The 21125-nt window shown below is 41.0% G+C and overlaps 1 protein-coding gene across 1 annotated transcript; it reads left to right on the top strand.

The window, feature by feature from the left end:
• Window positions 1-10378: 10378 nt before the first annotated feature.
• LOC112393238 (chromodomain Y-like protein) lies at window positions 10379-12095 on the top strand. Its single transcript, XM_024735370.1, is given in 2 exon segments — window positions 10379-10599; window positions 10632-12095. Coding segments are annotated over 2 exon segments (1635 nt in total). The 5' UTR covers window positions 10379-10408; the 3' UTR covers window positions 12076-12095.
• The last annotated feature ends 9030 nt before the right edge of the window (window positions 12096-21125 follow it).

The following is a 21125-nucleotide window of genomic DNA, read 5'->3' as shown; positions in this document are numbered from 1 at the left end:
AACTACAAGGACTGACCCTAAGTGATGGATGGTCCTCTCTCTGTTACAGATTATTTTCATTTTCGACTTTGTGTTTTTCTGTCTAATTTTCAATACAAACATATACTATTTTCATAATCAGACAATAAGATAAATGTTATTGACTAAGTGACTTTAAAACAATGAATACTTCTCTACTTCCTTGTTTGTATGCTTTTATGATAATGGCATCTCCCATTTTCAAGCTATTACCAAATGCTGTGAGACTGTAGCTGCCTAAAAGCCTGTTCACTCTCCTCTCCTCCTGTCATCTTCCCCCAAGCTGCATCTCACCTGCCTCTGGTGGTCTTCATCTTTATTCCACTGCTGGATGTCCAGAGCCATAAAAATCAGGACCTTAACTCACAGTGGGAAAGAAGGCAACTTTACTTCTCCCTGCTCATTGTTTCTTTTCTGTTCCTTGTCTGGCTAAATTTTTTAGACTTTATCTTTTAGAGTAATTTTAGAGCAGCAAAGTTGAGAGGGAGGTACAGAGATTTCCCATATACCTCCTGCCCCATACATACATAACCTCCCCATTATCAACATCCGCCATCGGAGTGGTGCATTTGTTACAACTGATGAACCTACGATGACACGTCATTATCATCCAAAGTCCATGGTTTATCTTAAGGTTCATTTTTGGTATTGTACCTTCTATGGGCTTGGATAAAGGTATAGTTACAGGTATCCATCATTATGGTATCATACCGAGTATTTTCACTGCCTTAAAAATCCTTTATGCTTTTCCTATTCTTCCCCCCACACCCTATCCCAAACCCTTAGTAACCACGGATCTTTTTACTGTCTCCATAGTTTTGCCTTTTGCAGAATATCATGTAGCTGAAATCATACAGAATATAGCCTTTTCACTTATTTCACTTAGTAACTTCACGTTTAACTTTCCTCTGTGTCTTTTCATGGCTTGATAAACACATTTCTTTTTAGCACTGAATATTATTCCATTGTCTGTCTTGATTTTTTTCAACTCTAGTTTTCTTATGTATATCTTATAAGTTTATTAATAGTTTAATAAGAGTACATGGCATATATAGAGCTTTTCCTAAGTGCCAGGCATTATGCTAGTTGGTTGACATACATTAACTTATTTAGTCCTCAAAACAGCCTTAGGATTTATGAATGAATTCTAATCCTTACAACTCTGCAACATAGCAATTTCTATCCGTGCTGAATGGGCACAGCTCAGAGAGAGCTTATGAAACTTGTCCGGCCACACTTCACAGAGGCAGAGTTGGTTCAAATTCATGTCTGTCTGGGTCCAAAGTCCATGTTTTCTCCACTATTCCCTGCTGCCTTCTTTTAAAAAGAAGGAAAGAAACTTCTCAAATTACCCTAAGGCAGAGACCTGCAAAGACTTAGAGAGGATTGTATTGTATTTGTTTAATTATTCCGTGTTCTATATGTATTTCATATTAGCCCTATAAACTTGCTCTTTTGTCATTGGCTTCATTCTAAAAAAAGGTAGAATTCAAAATGCACAATAATAAAATCTCATGTTAAACAGTCTTATTTAGGAAGGACATAGAGAACCAACAGTCTAGGGGTGCTCTGTGCAGAAGGGAGAAGAGCCCCAGGGCCAGAGGGGCATCAACAGGGAGGAAAGAATCACACCCCAGCAAGAAAGGAAACCCAGGGAGACCTGGCAGTGCCTGTCTCAGGGCTTCTAAAAGTAAGCAAAGGAACTGAAGTACATGCTTTTCAAGGCAATGTCTGTACATCAACTTTGACAACCTGAGCAACGTCATCTTTGGTACAGTGTTGCTTAATGAAAACACATTCTTCCATGGTGTAAAAAATTAGAAAGTCCCTAAAACATAGAGTATGCCTTTAGAAATTAAAACCAAAACCAGACAGTATTTCTCACGGAGGGCTGTCTGCCAATAAATTGAGAGTATCATCACTGTTTCCCAAGTCACCCTTTGCGGATGATTTATCCCCTGCCCCCATCTGATGTCTGATGGCCCATTACTGCCAGGGCCCCAGCATTGTAGTTACACCCAAGGCCAGCCCCTCTGCAGCCCTCACGCCTGGATGGGTGGAGCCTGCTGGGGAGAAGGACTTAGCTCCTTATCACATCATCCCTCTCCCTCCTTTACAGACTAATTCGGTGCTCTTGGGACTCTGTTGCCAAACTGTGTCGAGAGGGAATCTGACAAACCATGGGACTGTTGCCTTTCCTAGGAAGACACTTGCATTTTTATAGGAGTCTTAGGGAGAAAATGTCTTAAACTGGAGGAAGGGGTTTAATCATGGAGATTTCAGACTTTGGGAGAAGCTAAAACAGGTGATGTTTGGGGGTAGATAGAGCCTCATGCCCCCAGGAAATCACACTGTATATGAAACACAGATGGACATGAACTCTTCAAACAGTAACAGTTTGGGGCAGTGCCATCTGTGGACATTTTTACTACACTGAAAGAGCACTTCCGATTGAAGAAATCCCACCACCATGGGCCAGCTTGGAGACAAAGGCAGTCCAGAGTTTCATAACTCCTTTTGTGCAACTCGTATTCCAAATATCAATTTGTCAACTGTGGAAAATAGAACCATATCCTGGTGTTCTAGGCCTAAAACATAGAAATATAAAGTTTGTTTCTCCTCCTCCCTGAAAGTCTCCTTCCCTGATGGACACAGACATCTTTACCCCCAGTGAGTGGTCACGGAGTTCCCTTCCTTTTCCCATTTCCTTTGTTCATTTGCATGGAGCTTGACTATTACTATTCCTCCTGGAAATGCAAAATCTCTTTGTTCTTTATATTATCTCTTCCTGAGACATCTTCCCGTCTCTACTCTGCTCAAGATGATTCATTGCTTGAACACATTTCTGTGCATTTCTCCTCTAGCCTAGAGCCACTAGCCTTCCAGGAAGCTAAATTCTTAAGCAATATTGAAAACAGGCTGAAGAAGAGGGACCTAGCATCTCTGTCAAATATTTGGGAGGCAAGGATTTTTCTAACAGGAAACATCAGAGGCACATCAAGGATATAATCCTATAATCCAAGGAATGTCGAGGATTGCTGACAAACGCCAGAAGCTAGAAGAGGTGAGGAAGGATTCTCCTGTACAGGTTACAGAGGGAGCAGGACCCTGCCAACACCTTGATTTGGGGTTTGTAGTCTCCAGAACTGTATGACAGTAAACGTCTGCTGTTGGAAGCCACTCAGTTTGTGGTACTCTGTTATGGCGGCCCTAGCAAACGGACATGCTCTCCCCACCCATCCCCTCCCCCAATCTCAAGGTGCAGGCAGTCACTTCTTCTACTCCTGCCTGATGCCAGCCCTGCTGGTGACTCAGCACTGTAGCTCATCTTTATTGCCACCTCATTCCCTGGTCTGGCCTCTTGTGGAGCGTGGAGTCCATGACCTCGGGTTGCCTCCTGATCTTTCAGAGAAAGATAAACACAAAGTGACCTATCTGGCCACCTTTAGGATTAAACCAAGGGCCCATCAGCTGTGAAGAGAATCAGAAGAGAAACCAAATAAAGTTCTGACTTTGATCTTAAATTGTTTCTCTGGAGCTAGAGAAAATGGACTATTTGACTAGAGGCAGGGCCCAGCCAGGGTGTCACATGGGTACAGATTCCCTGTGCTCTGAATCTTCGTTATGCTGGAGTCTGCATTTCCTCCACGGATGCCTGGAATTTGTCATAGAGGTCCCTGACTTTCTGTGCAGGCAGAGGGAGAAATGAAAAGGGAGTGGTACAAAGATTACATCAGGGCTCTCCTTAACCTTTTCCATGTCCAAGCAAACTAAACAATGTCAGAGAGGAGAGATGATCACGCAGTGATTATTCCAGAATGTCTGTGGTCTGTCGCATCTCACTTCACTCTCTGACACCCTTACTCTTGGTGTACGTAGCTGTACAGTGTCCTGGAAATAATAAGTCATGAAAACTATCATTTGTCAAGTGCCATACACTGTACATCTATTATATCATATCCTTATAGTAACTATACAAGGCACACACAATCCCTGTTTTACAGATTAGGCTCAGAGAGACTACAGAATTAGCTCAAGACACAGAACCGAGGGTGGCTGAACCAGAAACCAAGGCCAGACAGGATGTCTTCCCACTAGACGGCACCACCTGTCTGCAAAGACAAACATACCTTCGGCCAACCTTGGGCAGTAGAGTTCTCTGGCAGTCACTTTGTTCTTGAGTTAGGAGAGCTACCTGGCCACTTAGCCCTTTCTTTATATCTCTCATGACCATTCTCAGTAGTCTCTGCCTTTTTTTTTTTTTTAAAGAAATGTGTACATAGAAGGAAATAAAGTATAAAATAAAACTCTACCAAGCAGGTAGAGCAAAAAGTTCCCTGATCGCTTCATGGTTTTGCGATAGTTGCACTTCGTTAAAACCCAATTTGCATTTTATTTTGAAAGCCTTTGTTACACCTGTGTTACCGTGTGTTCCACCTCTCCACACCCACTACCCAAAGCCTTTCTGTAGATCAATAAATACAATGCCCTGAATTTAGAAAAGCAAAAAAGTGGAAAAGATCCAAGTCCCACAATGTATCCAGGTGCTCTTCACTTCTTTAAATGCCTGACATCCTCCAGTTAAGGAGAAAGTTTGTCTCACTCCTAAATTTCTGAAAGGTATTTGATCAACATTTTAGGCTTCTGCATATGTATTCCTAACCTGTGAGCCTATTTAGCAATTAAGCATAATTGTGAATTTTGGTTTTAGATAAAATAGAGAAGGTCAAAGCAAGGGGATTAGATAAACATGGTTATTTAATTTTACAAGTGGGTACTTAAGACTTCTCATATGAAGGTTACTTGGAGAGATGGCACTGATAGGTGGTTCTCTGTCCCCCTGGAGGCTGTAACTCACAAAAATGACCCTTTATTGTTGCGTAAGATTTAAGCTAGTCATGAAATAGAGCAGTGGTCAGGAAACTTCTTCTGTAAAGGGCCAGAGAAATATTTCTTTAGGCTTTGTAACTACTCAGCTCTGCCATCTGAGCGTGAGAGTAGGCGTAAACAATGCACAAAGAATGAGTGGCTGTGCGCCAATAAAACTTTATTTACAAAAGCAGTCACTGGCTTGAGTTTGGCCTGTGGGCTATAGTTTTATGACCACTGATACACAGCAACCAGAGGAAAAAGTTATTTCAACATTGGAATGGTTGACTGAGGTGCTCCATTGCAGGTTTTTAAACAGAACTGGCAGTCACTTGTTTATGTTGACCTACATACATTATTTCCTCCACTTGGTACCGCTGTTGAAACTTTGCTTTAGAGGGTGCTCCGTATCACATACACTATATAGTTCCTAATGGACACGCAGAATCTTATACTCAATGTTGTCACAGGGTTACAATTACTGTAACCTCTTCCCTATGAACCTATTCAAGCACCATTCAAGCATGTAGAGAAATGTTTCTCTACATGTCTTGCCCTGTGTCCTCTAAACAAAAGATGGCATCTGTGGGGAGTGGGGGACACGTGTAAGGGATCCAGCAGTGACAGAGTGTGGAAAGATCTGAGTCTTGCAAGCACCTGGGTAGGAGAAAAGGCAAATTAATTAACACATCAGATCTTTTCTCCTAGATATATCTTGTTATTCCAGAAGAGAAATGCTTGAAAAAACACAACGATGGGGACATATCAGATGGACACAGGAGCTAACTGAAAGACTACCGATAAAACAATTTGAGCAACAAAATGAATAATATAGTATTGGAATATAATCCAAAGTTGAAAATGTATGCTAATGAGTTTATACTGATATAAACAAATGCTTGAGTGAGTAAATAAATGGGGCCAATAGGCAAATCTCCCATACAGAAGTATTCCAAGTAATTTATTCAGATATTTTACCTCAGGAAAGTGGAATATTACTCCCCAACCCTTAAGTGGGGGCTATGCATGGTGACTTTCTTCCACAAAATATATTATGAGAGGTAGAAAAAAAAAACTGTACAATGGAGAACCTGACAATCATAACCTTGGCCATGTGATCAAGGTTAACATCAACAGTTATCAGCTGTGTTGGTAGCATGTGCCCTTGATATGACTGAGGTGATAAGAGTGACACTCTCCCTCTGTGATCTTTTCCCAAAAAACTCACAACCCCAGTCTAACCATGTGAAAGATACCAGATAAACTCTAGTTAAGGGACATTCTATAAAACAGCTAACCAATATTCTACCAAACTGTCAAGATCATCAAAATCAAGGAAAGCCTGAGAAATGAACAGTCTAGAGGAGCCTAAGGAAACGTGATAACTATGTTTAATGTAGTATCCTAGGTGGGATCCTGTGGGGATAAAGGACCTTAGGTGAAAAGAAAGGAAATCAGAATATAATATGAACTTTAGTCAATAATACTATATCAATATTGGGTTATTAGTGGTAACAAATAAATCGTTCTAAAGGAAGATGTTAGCAGTAGAGAAAACTGGGTGTGTGGTATGTGGGAACTCTTTTGTTCTATGCAACTTCTCTGTAAATCAAAAAACTATTATAAAAAAGTTTATTTTTAAAAAATGGGCAACAGATTTGAACAGATACTTCACCAAAGAAGACACACAAATGGCTAATAAGCACATGAAAAGATGCTCGACATCACTAGTCATCAGGAAATGCAAATTAAACCACAGTGGGATACCACTATGCAGCTGCTAGAATGGCTGAAATTATAAAGACTGACAAAAAGAAGTGTTGGCGGGGCTTCCCTGGTGGCGCAGTGGTTGAGAGTCCGCCTTCCAATGCAGGGGCGCGGGTTCGTGCCCCGGTCTGGGAAGATCCCACATGCCGCGGAGCGGCTGGGCCCGTGAGCCATGGCTGCTGAGCCTGAGCGTCCGGAGCCTGTGCTCCACAACGGGAGAGGCCACAACAGTGAGAGGCCCGCATACCGCAAAAAAAAAAAAAAAAAAAAAAAAAAGAAGTGTTGGCAATGATATGGAGGAACTGGAATTTTTATACACTTCCAATGAGAATGCAAAAAATGGTACAACTACGTTGGAAAACAGTTTGGCAGTTTTATAAATTGATATGTACACTATCATATGACCAAATCATTCCACTCCTAGGTATTTTACCCAAGAGAGATGAGCACATATATCCACATAAAGACTTGTACATAAATGTTTATAGCAGCTTTATTTGTAATAACCCCAAACTGGAAAGAATACAAATATCTATTAACAAGTGAAAGGATAAGCCTATTTTGATATATCCACATAATGGAATGTTACAAATGAAAAGAAACAAACTACAGCAATACCATGGATGAATCTCAGAGACATTGTGCTTAGCCAGACACAAGAAAGTACATGCTGTATATAGCACTTACATGAAATTATAGCAAATCTCAAGGGATAGAAAGCAGACCATCAGTTGCCTAAGACAGGGGAGCAGGAATTGACTTTGAAGGGCAAGAGAGGACTTCTTGGACAGATGAAATGTTCTGTATTTTGACTGTGGTGATTACATGGGTGTTTGCCTTTGTTAATACTCACCTAACTGTATATTTACAATGGGGAAGTTTATATTACATAAATATACTTAAAACATTTTTTTTAATTGAGAAAGTCCTGGCCAGGATTCTCAGGATGGCTCTCTGAGATCCTTCAGGGATGACAAATTGTCTTCCTGACTCCATGGCCTTTCTACCCCATCCCATCCCATTCCCAGGTAGCAAGGTAGCTATTTGACATGTGCTCCTTAGAGATGGAAGTGTCCTGCTCAGGAAATCAGGTGATTTCAGAAGGCAGAATGATCGATGGGATAATCAATACTAGTAGGACTCAAAGAGATCTTGGGGTGTGCCTGGAAGAGAGAGGAGAAAAGAGACACACCTTTTCCAGTTGTCAATGACTCACCTCAGAGGGCACAGAAGAAGATCTCAAGGTCTAACCTGAGCGCAGAGATTAGCAGACAGGTAGGAGGTGTAGAGCTTCCTGAGTGTGCCAAAACGATACACAGCTGCCCCTACATGGTGAGGGGGTGCTCTGTGAGGGGGCTAGTGCGGAACAAAATATGGTCTCAGGAAACCATGCATCTGGCTTTCACCGAGACTCCATAGCAGTAGATGTCATGGAAATAAGGTGGCCCCAGGTCAAGACCAGGTCTTCCTCCCACTACTGATGCTCTTGGGCAGGCACAAGAAGAGGATTTCTCTCCCCTGCTCTGTTTAGAGTTGGTGAAGGTAGAGTAGACAGTGTCACTATGAATAGTGACAGCTAATAATATTGAATTTTGACAGAATTGTCAACAAAGAGAGCCTAAGACTCAAATAACTAGATTGGATTATAAATATCAGGGGACTAGACTAAGATTTAAACAAGAATAGGCCAAAAATATGTATGTTCTGTGTAGATTGGAAAATCAAAATTTTGAGAATATAGCAGCAATTTAAAAAATATTTGCACTTGTACACCTCAGTCTGTTATGTTTACATATGAATAATATTTTTATAATATACTGTTTTGTAACTTGCTATTTTCACTGGGCTACATATCAGGAACATTTTTCCATGACAGTATATAGTCTTCTATGACATAATTTTAAATGTCTATGCAGCTTTCCATCATTTAAACATACATATTTTACTTAACTAGTAACTTATTGTTGGACACTAAGGCTCTTCCAGTTTTTCAATGTTATAAATAAATTTGATAAATCATCTTAGATGTATATCTTTTCACACATCTCTAATTCTTTCTGTAAGATAAATTCACAGTTAAGGGATGGCTGAGACATAGGGTAATTCAAATTTTAAGGTTTTTAACACTCTTTAGAATGTTTGTAGCAGTCTTTGGTGGGACTAATGGTGGACTCTGGGAGGGCTCATGCCAAGGAGTACTTCCCAGAACTTCTGCTGGCAGTGTCCTTGTCCCTGCGGTGAGCCACAGCCACACCCCCTCTGCAGGAGACCATCCAACACTAGCAGCCGTGTGGCTGACAGTGTCTTGGTGGACTGGATGGGTGTCAGTCCTGAGCCTCTGAGGTGGGAGAGCCAAGTTCAGGACATTGGTCCACCAGCGACCACCCAGCCCCACGTAATATCAATCAGCCAGAGACCTCCCAGAGATCCCCATCTCAATGCTAAGACCCAGCTCCACTCAATGACCAGCAAGCTCCAGTGCTGGACACCCCAAGCCAAACAACTAGCAAGACAGGAACACAACCCCACCCATTAGCAGAGAGGCTGCCTAAAATCATAATAAGTTCATAGACACCCCAAAACATACCACTGGACATGGTCCTGCCCACCAGAAAGACAAGATCCAGCCTCATTCACCAGAACACAGGCACCAGTCCCCGCCACCAGGGAGCCTACACAACCCACTGAACCAACCTTACCCACGGGAGGCAGACACCAAAAACAACGGGAACTACGAACCTGCAGCCTGCAAAAAGGAGACCCAAAAGCAGTAAGTTAAGCAAAATGAGAAGACAGACAAACACAGCGTAGATGAAGGAGCGAGGTAAAAACCCACCAGACCAAACAAATGGACAGGAAATAGGCGGTCTATCTGAAAAAGAATTCAGAGTAATGATAGTAAAGATGATCCAAAATCTTGGAAACAGAATGGAGAAAATACAAGAAAGATTTAACATGGACCTAGAAGAACTAAAGAGCAAACAATGATGAACAACACAATAAATGAAATTAAAATTCTCCACAAGGAATCAAGAGCAGAATAACTGAGGCAGCACAGATAAGTGACCTGGAAGGTAAAATAGTGGAAATAACTATTGCAGAGCAGAATAAAGAAAAAAGAATGAAAAGAATTGAGGACAGTCTCAGAGATCTCTGGGACAACATTAAATGCACCAACATTCGAATTATAGGGGTCCCAGAAGAAGAGAAAAAGAAATGGACTGAGAAAATATTTGAAGAGCTTATAGTTGAAAACTTCCCTAATATGGGAAAGGAAATAGTCAAGTCCAGGAAGCACAGAGAGTCCCATACAGGATAAATCCAAGGAAAAACACGCCAAGACACATATTAACCAAACTATCAAAAATTAAATACAAGGAAAAAGTATTAAAAGCAGCAAGGGAAAAGCAACAAATAACATACAAGGGAATCCTTAAAAGGTTAACAGCTGATCTTTCAGCAGAAACTCTGCAAGCCAGAAGGGAATGGCAGGACATATTTAAAGTGATGAAAGGGAAAAACTTACAACCAAGATTACTCTACCTGGCAAGGACCTCATTCAGATTCAACAGAGAAATTAAAACCTTTACAGACAAGCAAAAGCTAAGAGAACTCAGACCACCATGACCGGCGCCGGAGCCGAGTGGAGCCGGAAGCGCAGGCCACGCAGGGACCCAACTGAAACAAAGTGTCGGCCACCAGCTGCGTGGCGCCTCAACGGCCTTGCCCCACGCCCCCAGCTCCACCGCCCACCATGGCCTCCGAGGAGCTGTACGAGGTTGAAAGAATCGTTGACAAAAGGAAGAACAAAAAAGGGAAGACAGAATATTTGGTCCAGTGGAAGGGCTACGACAGCGAGGACGACACCTGGGAACCAGAGCAGAACCTGGTAAACTGCAAGGAGTACATCCACGACTTCAACAGGCACCACACCGAGAAGCAGAGGTAAAGGAACTTCTCTAGGCAGGAAACACAAGAGAAGGAAAAGACCTACAATAACAAACCCAAAATAATAAGAAAGAGAAAGATTTTTGCACTGCACCGGAGAGCGGGAGCCGCGGAGCCAACGTTCCTGAATCGCTAGTGGTTGGCAAAGAGCACGAGCCCAAGGCCAGCCCGCTGTTTGCTGCCAGCCAGAAGTTCAGGAAGGACCCAGCCCCGTCCCTCTTGAACCGGAAGAACACGGACCTGGCCAAGTCAGGTATAAAGATCCTCGTGCCCAAGAGCCCCATCAAGAGCAGGAGCGCGGTGGATGGCTTTCAGAGTGAGAGCCCTGAGAAACTGGACCCCGTCGAACAGGGGCAGGAGGACACGGTGGTGCCGGAGGTGGCAGCCAAAAAGCCGGTAGGAGCTCTGCTGGGCCCCGTTGCCGAGCGTGCGCAGATGGGGAGCCGGCCCCTGATACACCCGCTGGTGCCACAGGTGTCCGGCCCTGTGACCGCGGCTATGGTCACGGGGCTAGCCGTGAACGGGAAAGGTTCCTCCCCATTCATGGACGTGCTGATGGCCAACGGGATGACCAGCCTGCAGATGTCAGTCACCGGCGTGACGGCCGGGAAGAGGAAATTCATCGATGACAGACAAAACCAGCCCTTCGACAAGCGGCTGCGTTTCAGCGTGAGGCAGACGGAAAGCGCCTACAGGTACAGGGACATCGTCGTCCGGAAGCAGGACGGCTTCACCCACATCCTGCTGTCCACGAAGTCATCCGAGAACAACTCTCTGAACCCAGAGGTGATGAAGGAAGTGCAGAGCGCCCTGAACACGGCCGCTGCTGACGACAGCAAGCTGGTGCTGTTCAGCGCCGTGGGCAGCGTCTTCTGCTGCGGCCTTGACTTCATCTACTCCATCCGGCGCCTGACCAACGACTGGAAGAGAGAGAGCACGAAGATGGCCAAGGCCATCAGAAACTTTGTGAATACTTTCATTCAGTTTAAGAAGCTTATTATTGTAGCCGTAAACGGCCCAGCCATTGGACTAGGAGCGTCCATCCTGCCTCTCTGTGACGTAGTTTGGGCCAATGAGAAGGCTTGGTTCCAAACACCCTACACTACCTTCGGACAGAGTCCAGATGGCTGTTCCACCGTGATGTTTCCCAAGATTATGGGAGGAGCATGTGCAAATGAAATGCTGCTCAGCGGACGGAAGCTGACGGCGCAGGAGGCGTGCGGCAAGGGCCTGGTCTCCCAGGTGTTCTCCTCCGGGACCTTCACCCAGGAAGTCATGGTCCACATTAAGGAGCTCGCCTCCTGTAACCCGGTCGTGCTCGAGGAATCCAAGGCCCTGGTGCGCTGCAACATGAAGCTGGAGCTGGAGCAGGCCAACGAGCGGGAGTGCGAGGTGCTGAAGAAGATCTGGGGCTCGGCCCAGGGCATGGACTCCATGTTCAAGTACCTGCAGAGGAAGATCGACGAGTTCTGACGGCCGGGCTGCCCCAGACAACCCTGTAGTCGCATCGCGCAGGCCGGCTGGGACTCCCTGGGGTGCGGACCCACCCTCACAGCCTGAAACAGGTTCATGTGGAGCTCACTCTTGGAAGCAGGACTTGAAACAGCCAAGCTATTTATTACCAAGGAGTTTTTAAGTACTGTAACTTTAAAATAAATACTACAAAGCTTGTCCAAACGTCATTATTTTATACTTAATACACACATAGGTATAAAAGTATAATTGTGAGCTCTGGGCTGCTCTTTAAGGCTCTACTTTTTGTTATCTTTGGCTAGTACTGTATAAAAAAGAAGTGTGTTTTCCTGGTTTGGGTGTCAGAAAAGTCTGGAATAATGTTTGTTTTCCTTGTTTTTTCCTTCTAGAAAACAGAATCTAAAGAGGTGTTAGCCCGCCTCGCCCCCACCCCCACCCCAAATAGAATTACGGAAAGATCTGAGGCATGCCCTTGTCTCCAGGAAGGTACAAAACGTCAGAGATGGAAACTTCTCAATCGAAAGGAACACTTATTCTTTTAGGATAAGTATTTCTGATTAAATACCCACTGCTGAATATACCCCCAGACTAAAACACACCTAGGATTAATGCTGAGAAATCAGTTGATTCTGCCTTCTTTCTTAAATATGTCCGATTCTTACCCAGTTAACAGGAAGAAACCACTCTCTCTCTAGGGGAAAGCTTGTTTTGCAGTGTTAGCAAATCACTGAATAGCTAAGTATGATCTCTAAGTTATAGGGGTTTATAATTAGTTTTTCTGACCCATTTGAAAAAATAACTATATAAGTGCTTCTTGTTACTGGGTGAGAACTACTTTATATACAGTTTTGGTTTTCTATTTGCAGATATGATTGATGTATTACACCAAAAATAAAGTATTTTTATGTTTATAAAGTGTAATTTTTAGGTTCACTTAGAATATATTTTATTTAATAAGTTAAAATTCTTTTGGCACACTATTAAATGCAGAAACTCCTTTTTAAGATAAAAAACTACCTTATATTGACGTTTAATATTCTTGGTCTCTGCTTTCATGTCTACACAATATACCAAGTACAGGATTCTGTCTGAGAGTGCCCTGTGTAAATAGATGTCCGCATTCCTGCCAGGAGTGGGGACTGATTCCTGATTCCAAACACCTATCATTCGGTAGGCTTCTGAGCTTGCAATCATATTGAATGTATGAAGAATGAAATAAAATCAAAACCTTATTTTTGTACAGTTTTGAAGTTTATACTTAGAACCGACCACCTCCTGGCCTTGTGGAGAGCTGTACAGAGTGTAAATCTGCCTTTACCATGGATTAGCTAGTGCAGTATTTTTGCATCTGTGGGACCTACTTTTTTGGTTCAGTAGTTTGAACTATATATAAACTGTACAATCTGTAAAGTTTTTATAGAATAAATATTCAGCTGTGAAAACTGGTTAAATAAAACTAATATTTCTTAACACACACACACACAATAAGAAAATGGTAACAGGAACATGCATATCGATAATTACCTTAAATGTAAATAGATTAACTGCTCCAAACAAAAGACATAGACTGGCTGAATGGATACAAAAAGAAGACCTGTATATGTGCTATCTACAAGAGACCCACTTCAGACCTAGGGACACATACAGACTGAAAGTGAGGGGATGGAAAAAGATATTCCATGCAAATGGAAACCAAAAGAAAGCTGGAGTAGCAATTCTCATATGAGACAAAATAGACTTTAAAATAAAGACTATTACAAGACACAAAGAAGGACACTACATAATGATCAAGGGATCAATCCAGGAAGAAGATTTAACAATTGTAAATATTTAAGCACCCAACATAGGAGCACCTCAATACGTAAGGCAAATGCTAACAACCAAAAAAGGGGAAATGGACAGTAACACAATAATAGTAGGGGACTTTAGCACCCCACTTTCACCAATCAGAAAGGTGATTTGGGAAGGGTGATTTGTGTTTCCTTGTGATAAGGAAACACAAGCTTTAAATGACACATTAAGCAAGATGGACGTAATTGATATTTACAGGACATTCCATCCAAAAACAACAGAATACACTTTCTTCTCAAGGATGCATGGAACATTCTACAGGATAGATCATATCTTGGGTCACAAATCAAGCCTCGGTAAATTTAAGAAAATTGAAATTATATCAAGTATATTTTCCAAACACAACGCTATAAGACTAGATATCAATTACAGGAAAAAAAAACTGAAAAATACAAACACATGGAGGCTAAACAATACACTACTAACCAAGAGATCACTGAAGAAATCAAAGAGGAAATAAAAAATACCTAGAAACAAATCACAATGAAAACATGATGACCCAAAACCTATGGGATGCAGCAAAAGCAGTTCTAAGAGGGAAGTTTATAGCAATACTATCCTACCTCAAGGAAAAAGAAAAATCTCAAATAAACAACCTAACCTTACACTTAAAGCAATTAGAGAAAGAAGAACAAAAAAAATCCCAAAGTTAGCAGAAGGAAAGAAATCATAAAGATCAGATCAGAAATAAATGAAAAAGAAATGAAGGAAACAATAGCAAATATCAATAAAACTAAAATCTGGTCCTTTCAGAAGATAAACAAAATTGATAAACCATTAACCAGACTCATCAAGAAAAAAAGGGAGAAGACTCAAATCAACAGAATTAGAATTGCAAAAGGAGAAGTAACAACTGACAATGCAGAAATACAAAGGATCATGAGAGCTTACTACAAGCAACTATATGCCAATAAAATGGACAATCCAGAAGAAATGGACAAATTCTTAGAAGAGCACAACCTTCCGAGACTGAACCTGGAAGAAATAGAAAATATGAACAGACCAATCACAAGCACTGAAATTGAAACTGTGATTAAAAATCTTCCAACAAAAAAAATCCCAGGACCAAATGGCTTCACAGGCGAATTCTAACATTTAGACAAGAGCTAACACCTATCCTTCTCAAACTCTTCCAAAATATAACAGAGGGAGGAAAACTCCCAAACTCATTCCACGAGGTCACCATCACCCTGATACCAAAACCAGACAAAGATGTCACAAAAAAAAACTACAGACCAATATCACTGATGAACATACATGCAAAAATCCTCAACAAAATCCTGGCAAACAGAATCCAACAGCATATTAAAGGGATCATACACCATGATCAGGTGGGGTTTATTCCAGGAGTGCAAGGATTCTTCAATATACGCAAATCGGCGTCTGGGAAGATGGTTATGCTTCTGTGTAAGATTTTGTCTGCATAGCTTTGCTTCCAACATTTGTCCTAAGGTTCTATCCGTCCCCCCCTTTTTTTTTCTAAATAATTATTTTTTAATTCAAGAACTTTATTATACTTTATTTTATTTAACTGTATCTTCTTTCTTTCTGTCTTTTTTCCTTCCTTCCCTCCTTCCTTCTTTCCTTCCTCCCTCCCTCCCTCCTTTCTTTCCTTCTTTCCTTCTTTGCTTCTTTCTTTCCTTCTTCCTTCCTTCCCTGCTTTCTTTCTTTCTTTCTTCATACTTCTACTAATTCTCTCTACTTTTTCTCCCTTTTATTCTGAGCCGTGTGGATGAAAGGCTCTTGGTGCTCCAGCCAGGTGTCACGGCTCTGCCTCTGAGGTAGGAAAGCCAACTTCAGGACACTGATCAACAAGAGACCTCCCAGCTCCACATAATATCAAACGGCGAAAATCTCCCAGAGACCTCCATCTTAACACCAGCACCCCGCTTCACTCAACAACTATCAGGAACAAGACAAGGTAGTCCACTCTCACCACTATTATTTAACACAGTTTTGGAAGTTTTAGCCACAGCAATCAGAGAAGAAAAAGAAATAAACGGAATCTAAATCGGAAAAGAAGAATTAAAGCTGTCATTGTTTGCAGAGGACATGATACTATACATAGAGTATCCTAAAGATGCTACTAGAAAACTACTAGAGCTAATCAATGAATTTCATAAAGTAGCAGGATACAAAATTAATGTACAGAAATCTTTTGCATTCCTATATACTAAGGATGAGAAATCTGAAAGAGAAATTAAGGAAACACTCCCATTTACCATTGCAACAAAAAGAATAAAATACTTAGGAATAGACCTACCTAAGGAGACAAAAGACCTATATGCAGAAAACTATAGGACACTGATGAAAGAAATTAAAGATGATACAAACAGATGGAGAGATATACCATGTTCTTGGATTGGAAGAATCAACATTGTGAAAATGACCATACTACCCAAAGCAATCTACAGATTCAGTGCAATCCTTATCAAACTACCAATTGCATTTTTCACAGAATTAGAACAAAAAAAATCACAATTTGTATGGAAACACAAAAGAACCTGAATAGCCAAAGCAATCTTGAGAACGAAAAACAGAGCTGGAGGAATCAGGCTCCCTGACTTCAGACTATACTACAAAACTACAGTAATCAAGATGGTCTGGTACTGGCACGAAAACAGAAATATAGATCAATGGAACAGGATAGAAATCACAGAGATAAACCCACGCACACGTGATCACCTTATCTGTGATAAAGGTGGGAAGAATATACAATGGAGAAAAGACAGCCTCTTCAATAAGTGGTGCTGGGAAAACTGGACAGCTATATGTAAAAAAATGAAATTAGAACAGTCACTAACACCATACACAATAATAAACTCAAAATGAATTGAAGACCTAAATGTAAGGCCAGACACTTTCAAACTCTTAGAGGAAAACATAGGCAGGACACTCTCTGACGTAAATCACAGCAAGATCCTTTTTGACCCACCTCCTAGAGAAATAGAAATAAAAACAAAAATAAACAAATGGGACCTAATGAAACTTGAAAGCTTTTGCATAGCAAAGGAAACCATAAACAAGACAAAAAGACAACCCTCATAATGGAAGAAAACATTTGCAATTGAAGCAACTGACAAAGGATTAATCTCCAAAATTTATAAGCGGCTCATGCAGCTCAATATCAAAAAAACAAACAGCCCAATCCAAAATTGGACAGAAGATCTAAATAGACATTTCTCCAAAGAAGATATACAGATTGCCAACAAACACAGGAAAGGATGCTCAACATCACTAATCATTAGAGAATTCAAATCAAAACTACAATGAGGTATCACCTCCCACCAGTCAGAATGGCCATCATCAAAAAGTCTACAAACAATAAATGCTGAAGCGGGTGCACTTGACTCATGCACTGCTGGTGGGAATGTAAATTGATACGGCCACCATGGAGAACAGAATGGAGGTTCCTTAAAAAACTACAAATAGAGCTACCATATGACCCAGCAATCCCATTACTGGGCATATACCCTGAGAAAACCAGAATTCAAAAAGTGTCATGTACCACAGTGTTCCTTGCAGCACTATTTATAATAGCCAGGACATGGAAGCAACCTAAGTGTCCATTGACAGATGAATGGATAAAGAAGATGTGGCACATATATACAGTAGGATATTACTCAGCCATAAAAAGAAATGAAATTTAGTCATTTGTAGTGAGGTGGGTGGACCTAGAGTCTGTCATACAGAGTGAAGTAAGTCAGAAAGAGAAAAACAAATACCGTATGCTAACACATATATATGGAATCTAAAAATAATAAAATAAAAGTGTTTTTGAAGAACCTAGGGGCAGGCCAGGAATAAAGACACAGACGTAGAGAATGGACTTGAGGACATGGAGAGGGGGAAGTGTAAGCTGGGACGAAGTGAGAGAGTGGCATGGACTTATGTATACTACCAAATGTAATATGGATAGCTAGTGGGAAGCAGCCGCATAGCACAGGGAAATCAACTCAGTGCTTTGTGACCACCTAGAGGGGTGGGATGGGGGCGGGGAGGGAGACGCAAGAGGGAGGGTATATGGGGATATATGTATACGTATAGTTGATTCACTTTGTTATACAGCAGAAACTAACACACCAGTGTAGAGCAATTATACTTCAATAAAGATGTTAAAAAAATATGTTTGTACCAATTTATGGTTCCACTAGAAATGAACAATTTTTAAAGGTTAATTTTCTTTTTTTTTCAAGATGTCATTTGTTTACCACAATTTATTTATTTTTAAAAATTTACTTATTCTATTTTTGGCTGCTTTGGGTCTTTGTTGCTGTGTGCAGGCTTTCTCTAGTTGCAGTGAGCAGGGGCCACTCTTTGTTGCAGTGCGCGGGCTTATTGCAGTTTCTTCTCTTGTTTCAGAGCATGGGCTCTAGGCACGCAGGTTTCAGTAGTTGTGGCATGTGGGCTCAGTAGTTGTGGCGCACGGGCTTAGTTGCTCCGCAGCATGTGGGATCTTCCCGGACCAGGGCTTGAACCCGTGTCCCCTGAATTGGCAGGCGGACTCCCAACCATTGCGCCACCAGGGAAGCCCAAGGTTAATTTTCTATCTAACCATACCTGTACTGTATTCTGGCTCACCAATAATTTGAACTGGCTACAAGGATGGCCATAAACCCACCTCCCTTTCAGTATTATGTCACAGTTAGGGTGAATTTAGTGCTCATAAAGTTAACAATACTAGCAGTGTTGGAGTTTATCCTCAGTTTAACGTCAATGCCTGTGCTCATGTCATGAGAATAATAGTGATGGAGTTAACCTTTACTGAGAGATTATTATATGACAGGCAGAATTTACACTGCTTCACAGGTATTAACAGTCCTATTGGGTATGTACTATGATTGACTTTGTTGTAAAGAAGAGGAAACCACGTCATGAAAAGATAAGAGCCTGAATCAATGTAGTTTCTTGGTATGAATATTTGGCATCATAACCTGGATTGTTTCAGTATTTCTTCACATTGTGTTTCTTTTCATTTGCATCAGATCAGAGTTAATTTTCCCTCTTACAGATTGATACTCACGGAGAAACCTCTACTCTGAATGGGAGGTATTGTGCTTGGTGGGTCTTGGGGCCTCTGTGGCAAAATCCTGTAGACTCTGTCCCTCACTTCATCTTAAGAATGGGAATATATTACTGCTCTAATTACTAAGCACCATGTTGTAACATACTGTCCAGTCAGTTGTGCAGTTTGCCACAGGCAATTTATTGTAAGTAATAAAGTTCTGAAGTTTGCAAATGGGGTACTTTTCATGAAAGTTGCAGTGGTTGTAAGATTATCCTTGCACCAAATTTGCTCTCCTTCCCACACGTTCTCATATGCTTTCAGAGCGGGGACAGAGCAGGCGAGGAAGCGGAAGGCAACCAACCTGCATCCCATCTTATTTCTACACCTGGGGAGGGGGTGGCACATGCCTATGTGGATTTCTGAAGGAAAAGCACTGGGAACCACAGCTCCAAACTGAAGGAATAAAAGGTGGAGGGGGGGGGGGAATAGTTAAAAACACTGAAGAGTGGGAAAATGTGTTTTTGCCTGAACACAAGAGCAAAGAATTTTAAGACATTTTTATTTCCAGTCTTCTTTCCTCAATCAGCATCAAGAAGTCAAATGCACTTCCCTATGAAAAGAAAAGAAAAGAAAAGAATAAAACAGGGCAAGATATGTGTGCAGAGCAAGCAGGGATGGTTAAAACACCATGTTTGTGCTTGAGCATGTCAAAGGTTATCAAACGGCCATGAAAAGAATGGGACCTCCCCAAAACTTTGTCGTTAAAAAAATTTCTCATCAATGAACAGCTACCCTAAGTGAGATAAGCAGCATGAAAAGCAGAGAAAAAGTGCTTCGATTTGTTTATTCAGAGACTTGTTCTTAATAATTCATTTGCCTATAATGTCCAGAAGGAGACTGCAATCCCTCACTCATCAACTGGTTGGGAAAAGTCTGCTCCCACAGAGCAGTGGGTCCTTTTCCATCATTAATCTGTACAGTTTAGGTTATCAATGCTTTTGCTTGCTTGTAAGCAGTTAGTGTCTCTGTCTGCTAATGAGGTCAAGGGCGTGGACTCTAAACCTAATTAGGACAGTTAACTTGTATCACACAGTTACAAACTGAGTGCCTGATCCCAGGAAGACATCCTTCTATTTAATGCCTATATTCAGGGCCAGCACAAGCCCAGACCCTACTGGAGAAAGAATTCAAAGCAGCGTCATTTCAGTGTACATCTTGTATGAATTACAGACCACTGTAATTATTCTCTGGTATAAAAGAATAAACGTTTTCCTATTTAAGGACAGCCTAAACAACAGAATTTTCAACTCTCAAGCTCTTCCTATTGCTTATATGGGCTCTCTGCTTTGACAGGCATTTTTCCTCCAAATAACTTTTGTTGGAGATTACTATCAAAGTAGCATCCTCCTGTTATGCAACAATCTTCTGATTTTGAGGTGTCTTTTTTTTTTTAACATGGGATAAATTTTCTTTAATGTTTTTGCTTTTTCTGTTAGTAAAAGTCACATATACGCACTGTAGAAATAATAAAATGCAGAAAAATATAAATTGAAAAATTAAGCCTTCTTTAGTCAATGTGAGAAGAATTTTTTTAAAGAAACTAAGACGAAATGATGAAGCAGCCTTTAGCATTTAAGTGATTTGATTAAATTCTTCTGATAAAATTCTATGCTATAGGAATCATTCGTAACTATCTCCTCATGCCATTGTTTTTACCTAGTTGTTTATTTAAAACAGGATTATGGCTGTTTTCTGTTGCATAAATGTCCATCTCTGCTGAGGAATGCCATCAGTTGCTTTCCTATAAGTCATACTTTTGAATATACCCTTCTTTAGAAAACTACTGCCATTAAATATTACTGTCCTTATAATAGCATAGACTGATATTCCTGGAGATTAAATATTTCAGAAGAAACTTGTGTAAATAAGGACAGTAATATTTACCACTTGAAATCATTATGCTGTGCACCTTAAACCTATACAGGGTTGTATATCAATTATATCTCAATAAAACTGGAAAAAAGAAGATTTACATACACAAATATTTACCACTTGAAGAGATTAAAAGAAATTAGTGTATTTGAGCAGATAGGACTGTTTATACCTAACACCTAAGATTCATAGTCATTAAATACCACCACTAATCATAGTTGTGAAAAACTTTATTTCAAAATGATGTGTTAGGTAAATG

This window comes from Neophocaena asiaeorientalis, unplaced genomic scaffold, assembly GCF_003031525.2.
Source record: "Neophocaena asiaeorientalis asiaeorientalis breed wild unplaced genomic scaffold, Neophocaena_asiaeorientalis_V1.1 scaffold136, whole genome shotgun sequence".
Lineage (NCBI taxonomy): Eukaryota > Metazoa > Chordata > Mammalia > Artiodactyla > Phocoenidae > Neophocaena > Neophocaena asiaeorientalis.
The sequence above is the reverse complement of the archived record's forward strand: the minus strand, read 5'-3'. Positions and strand labels throughout refer to the sequence as shown.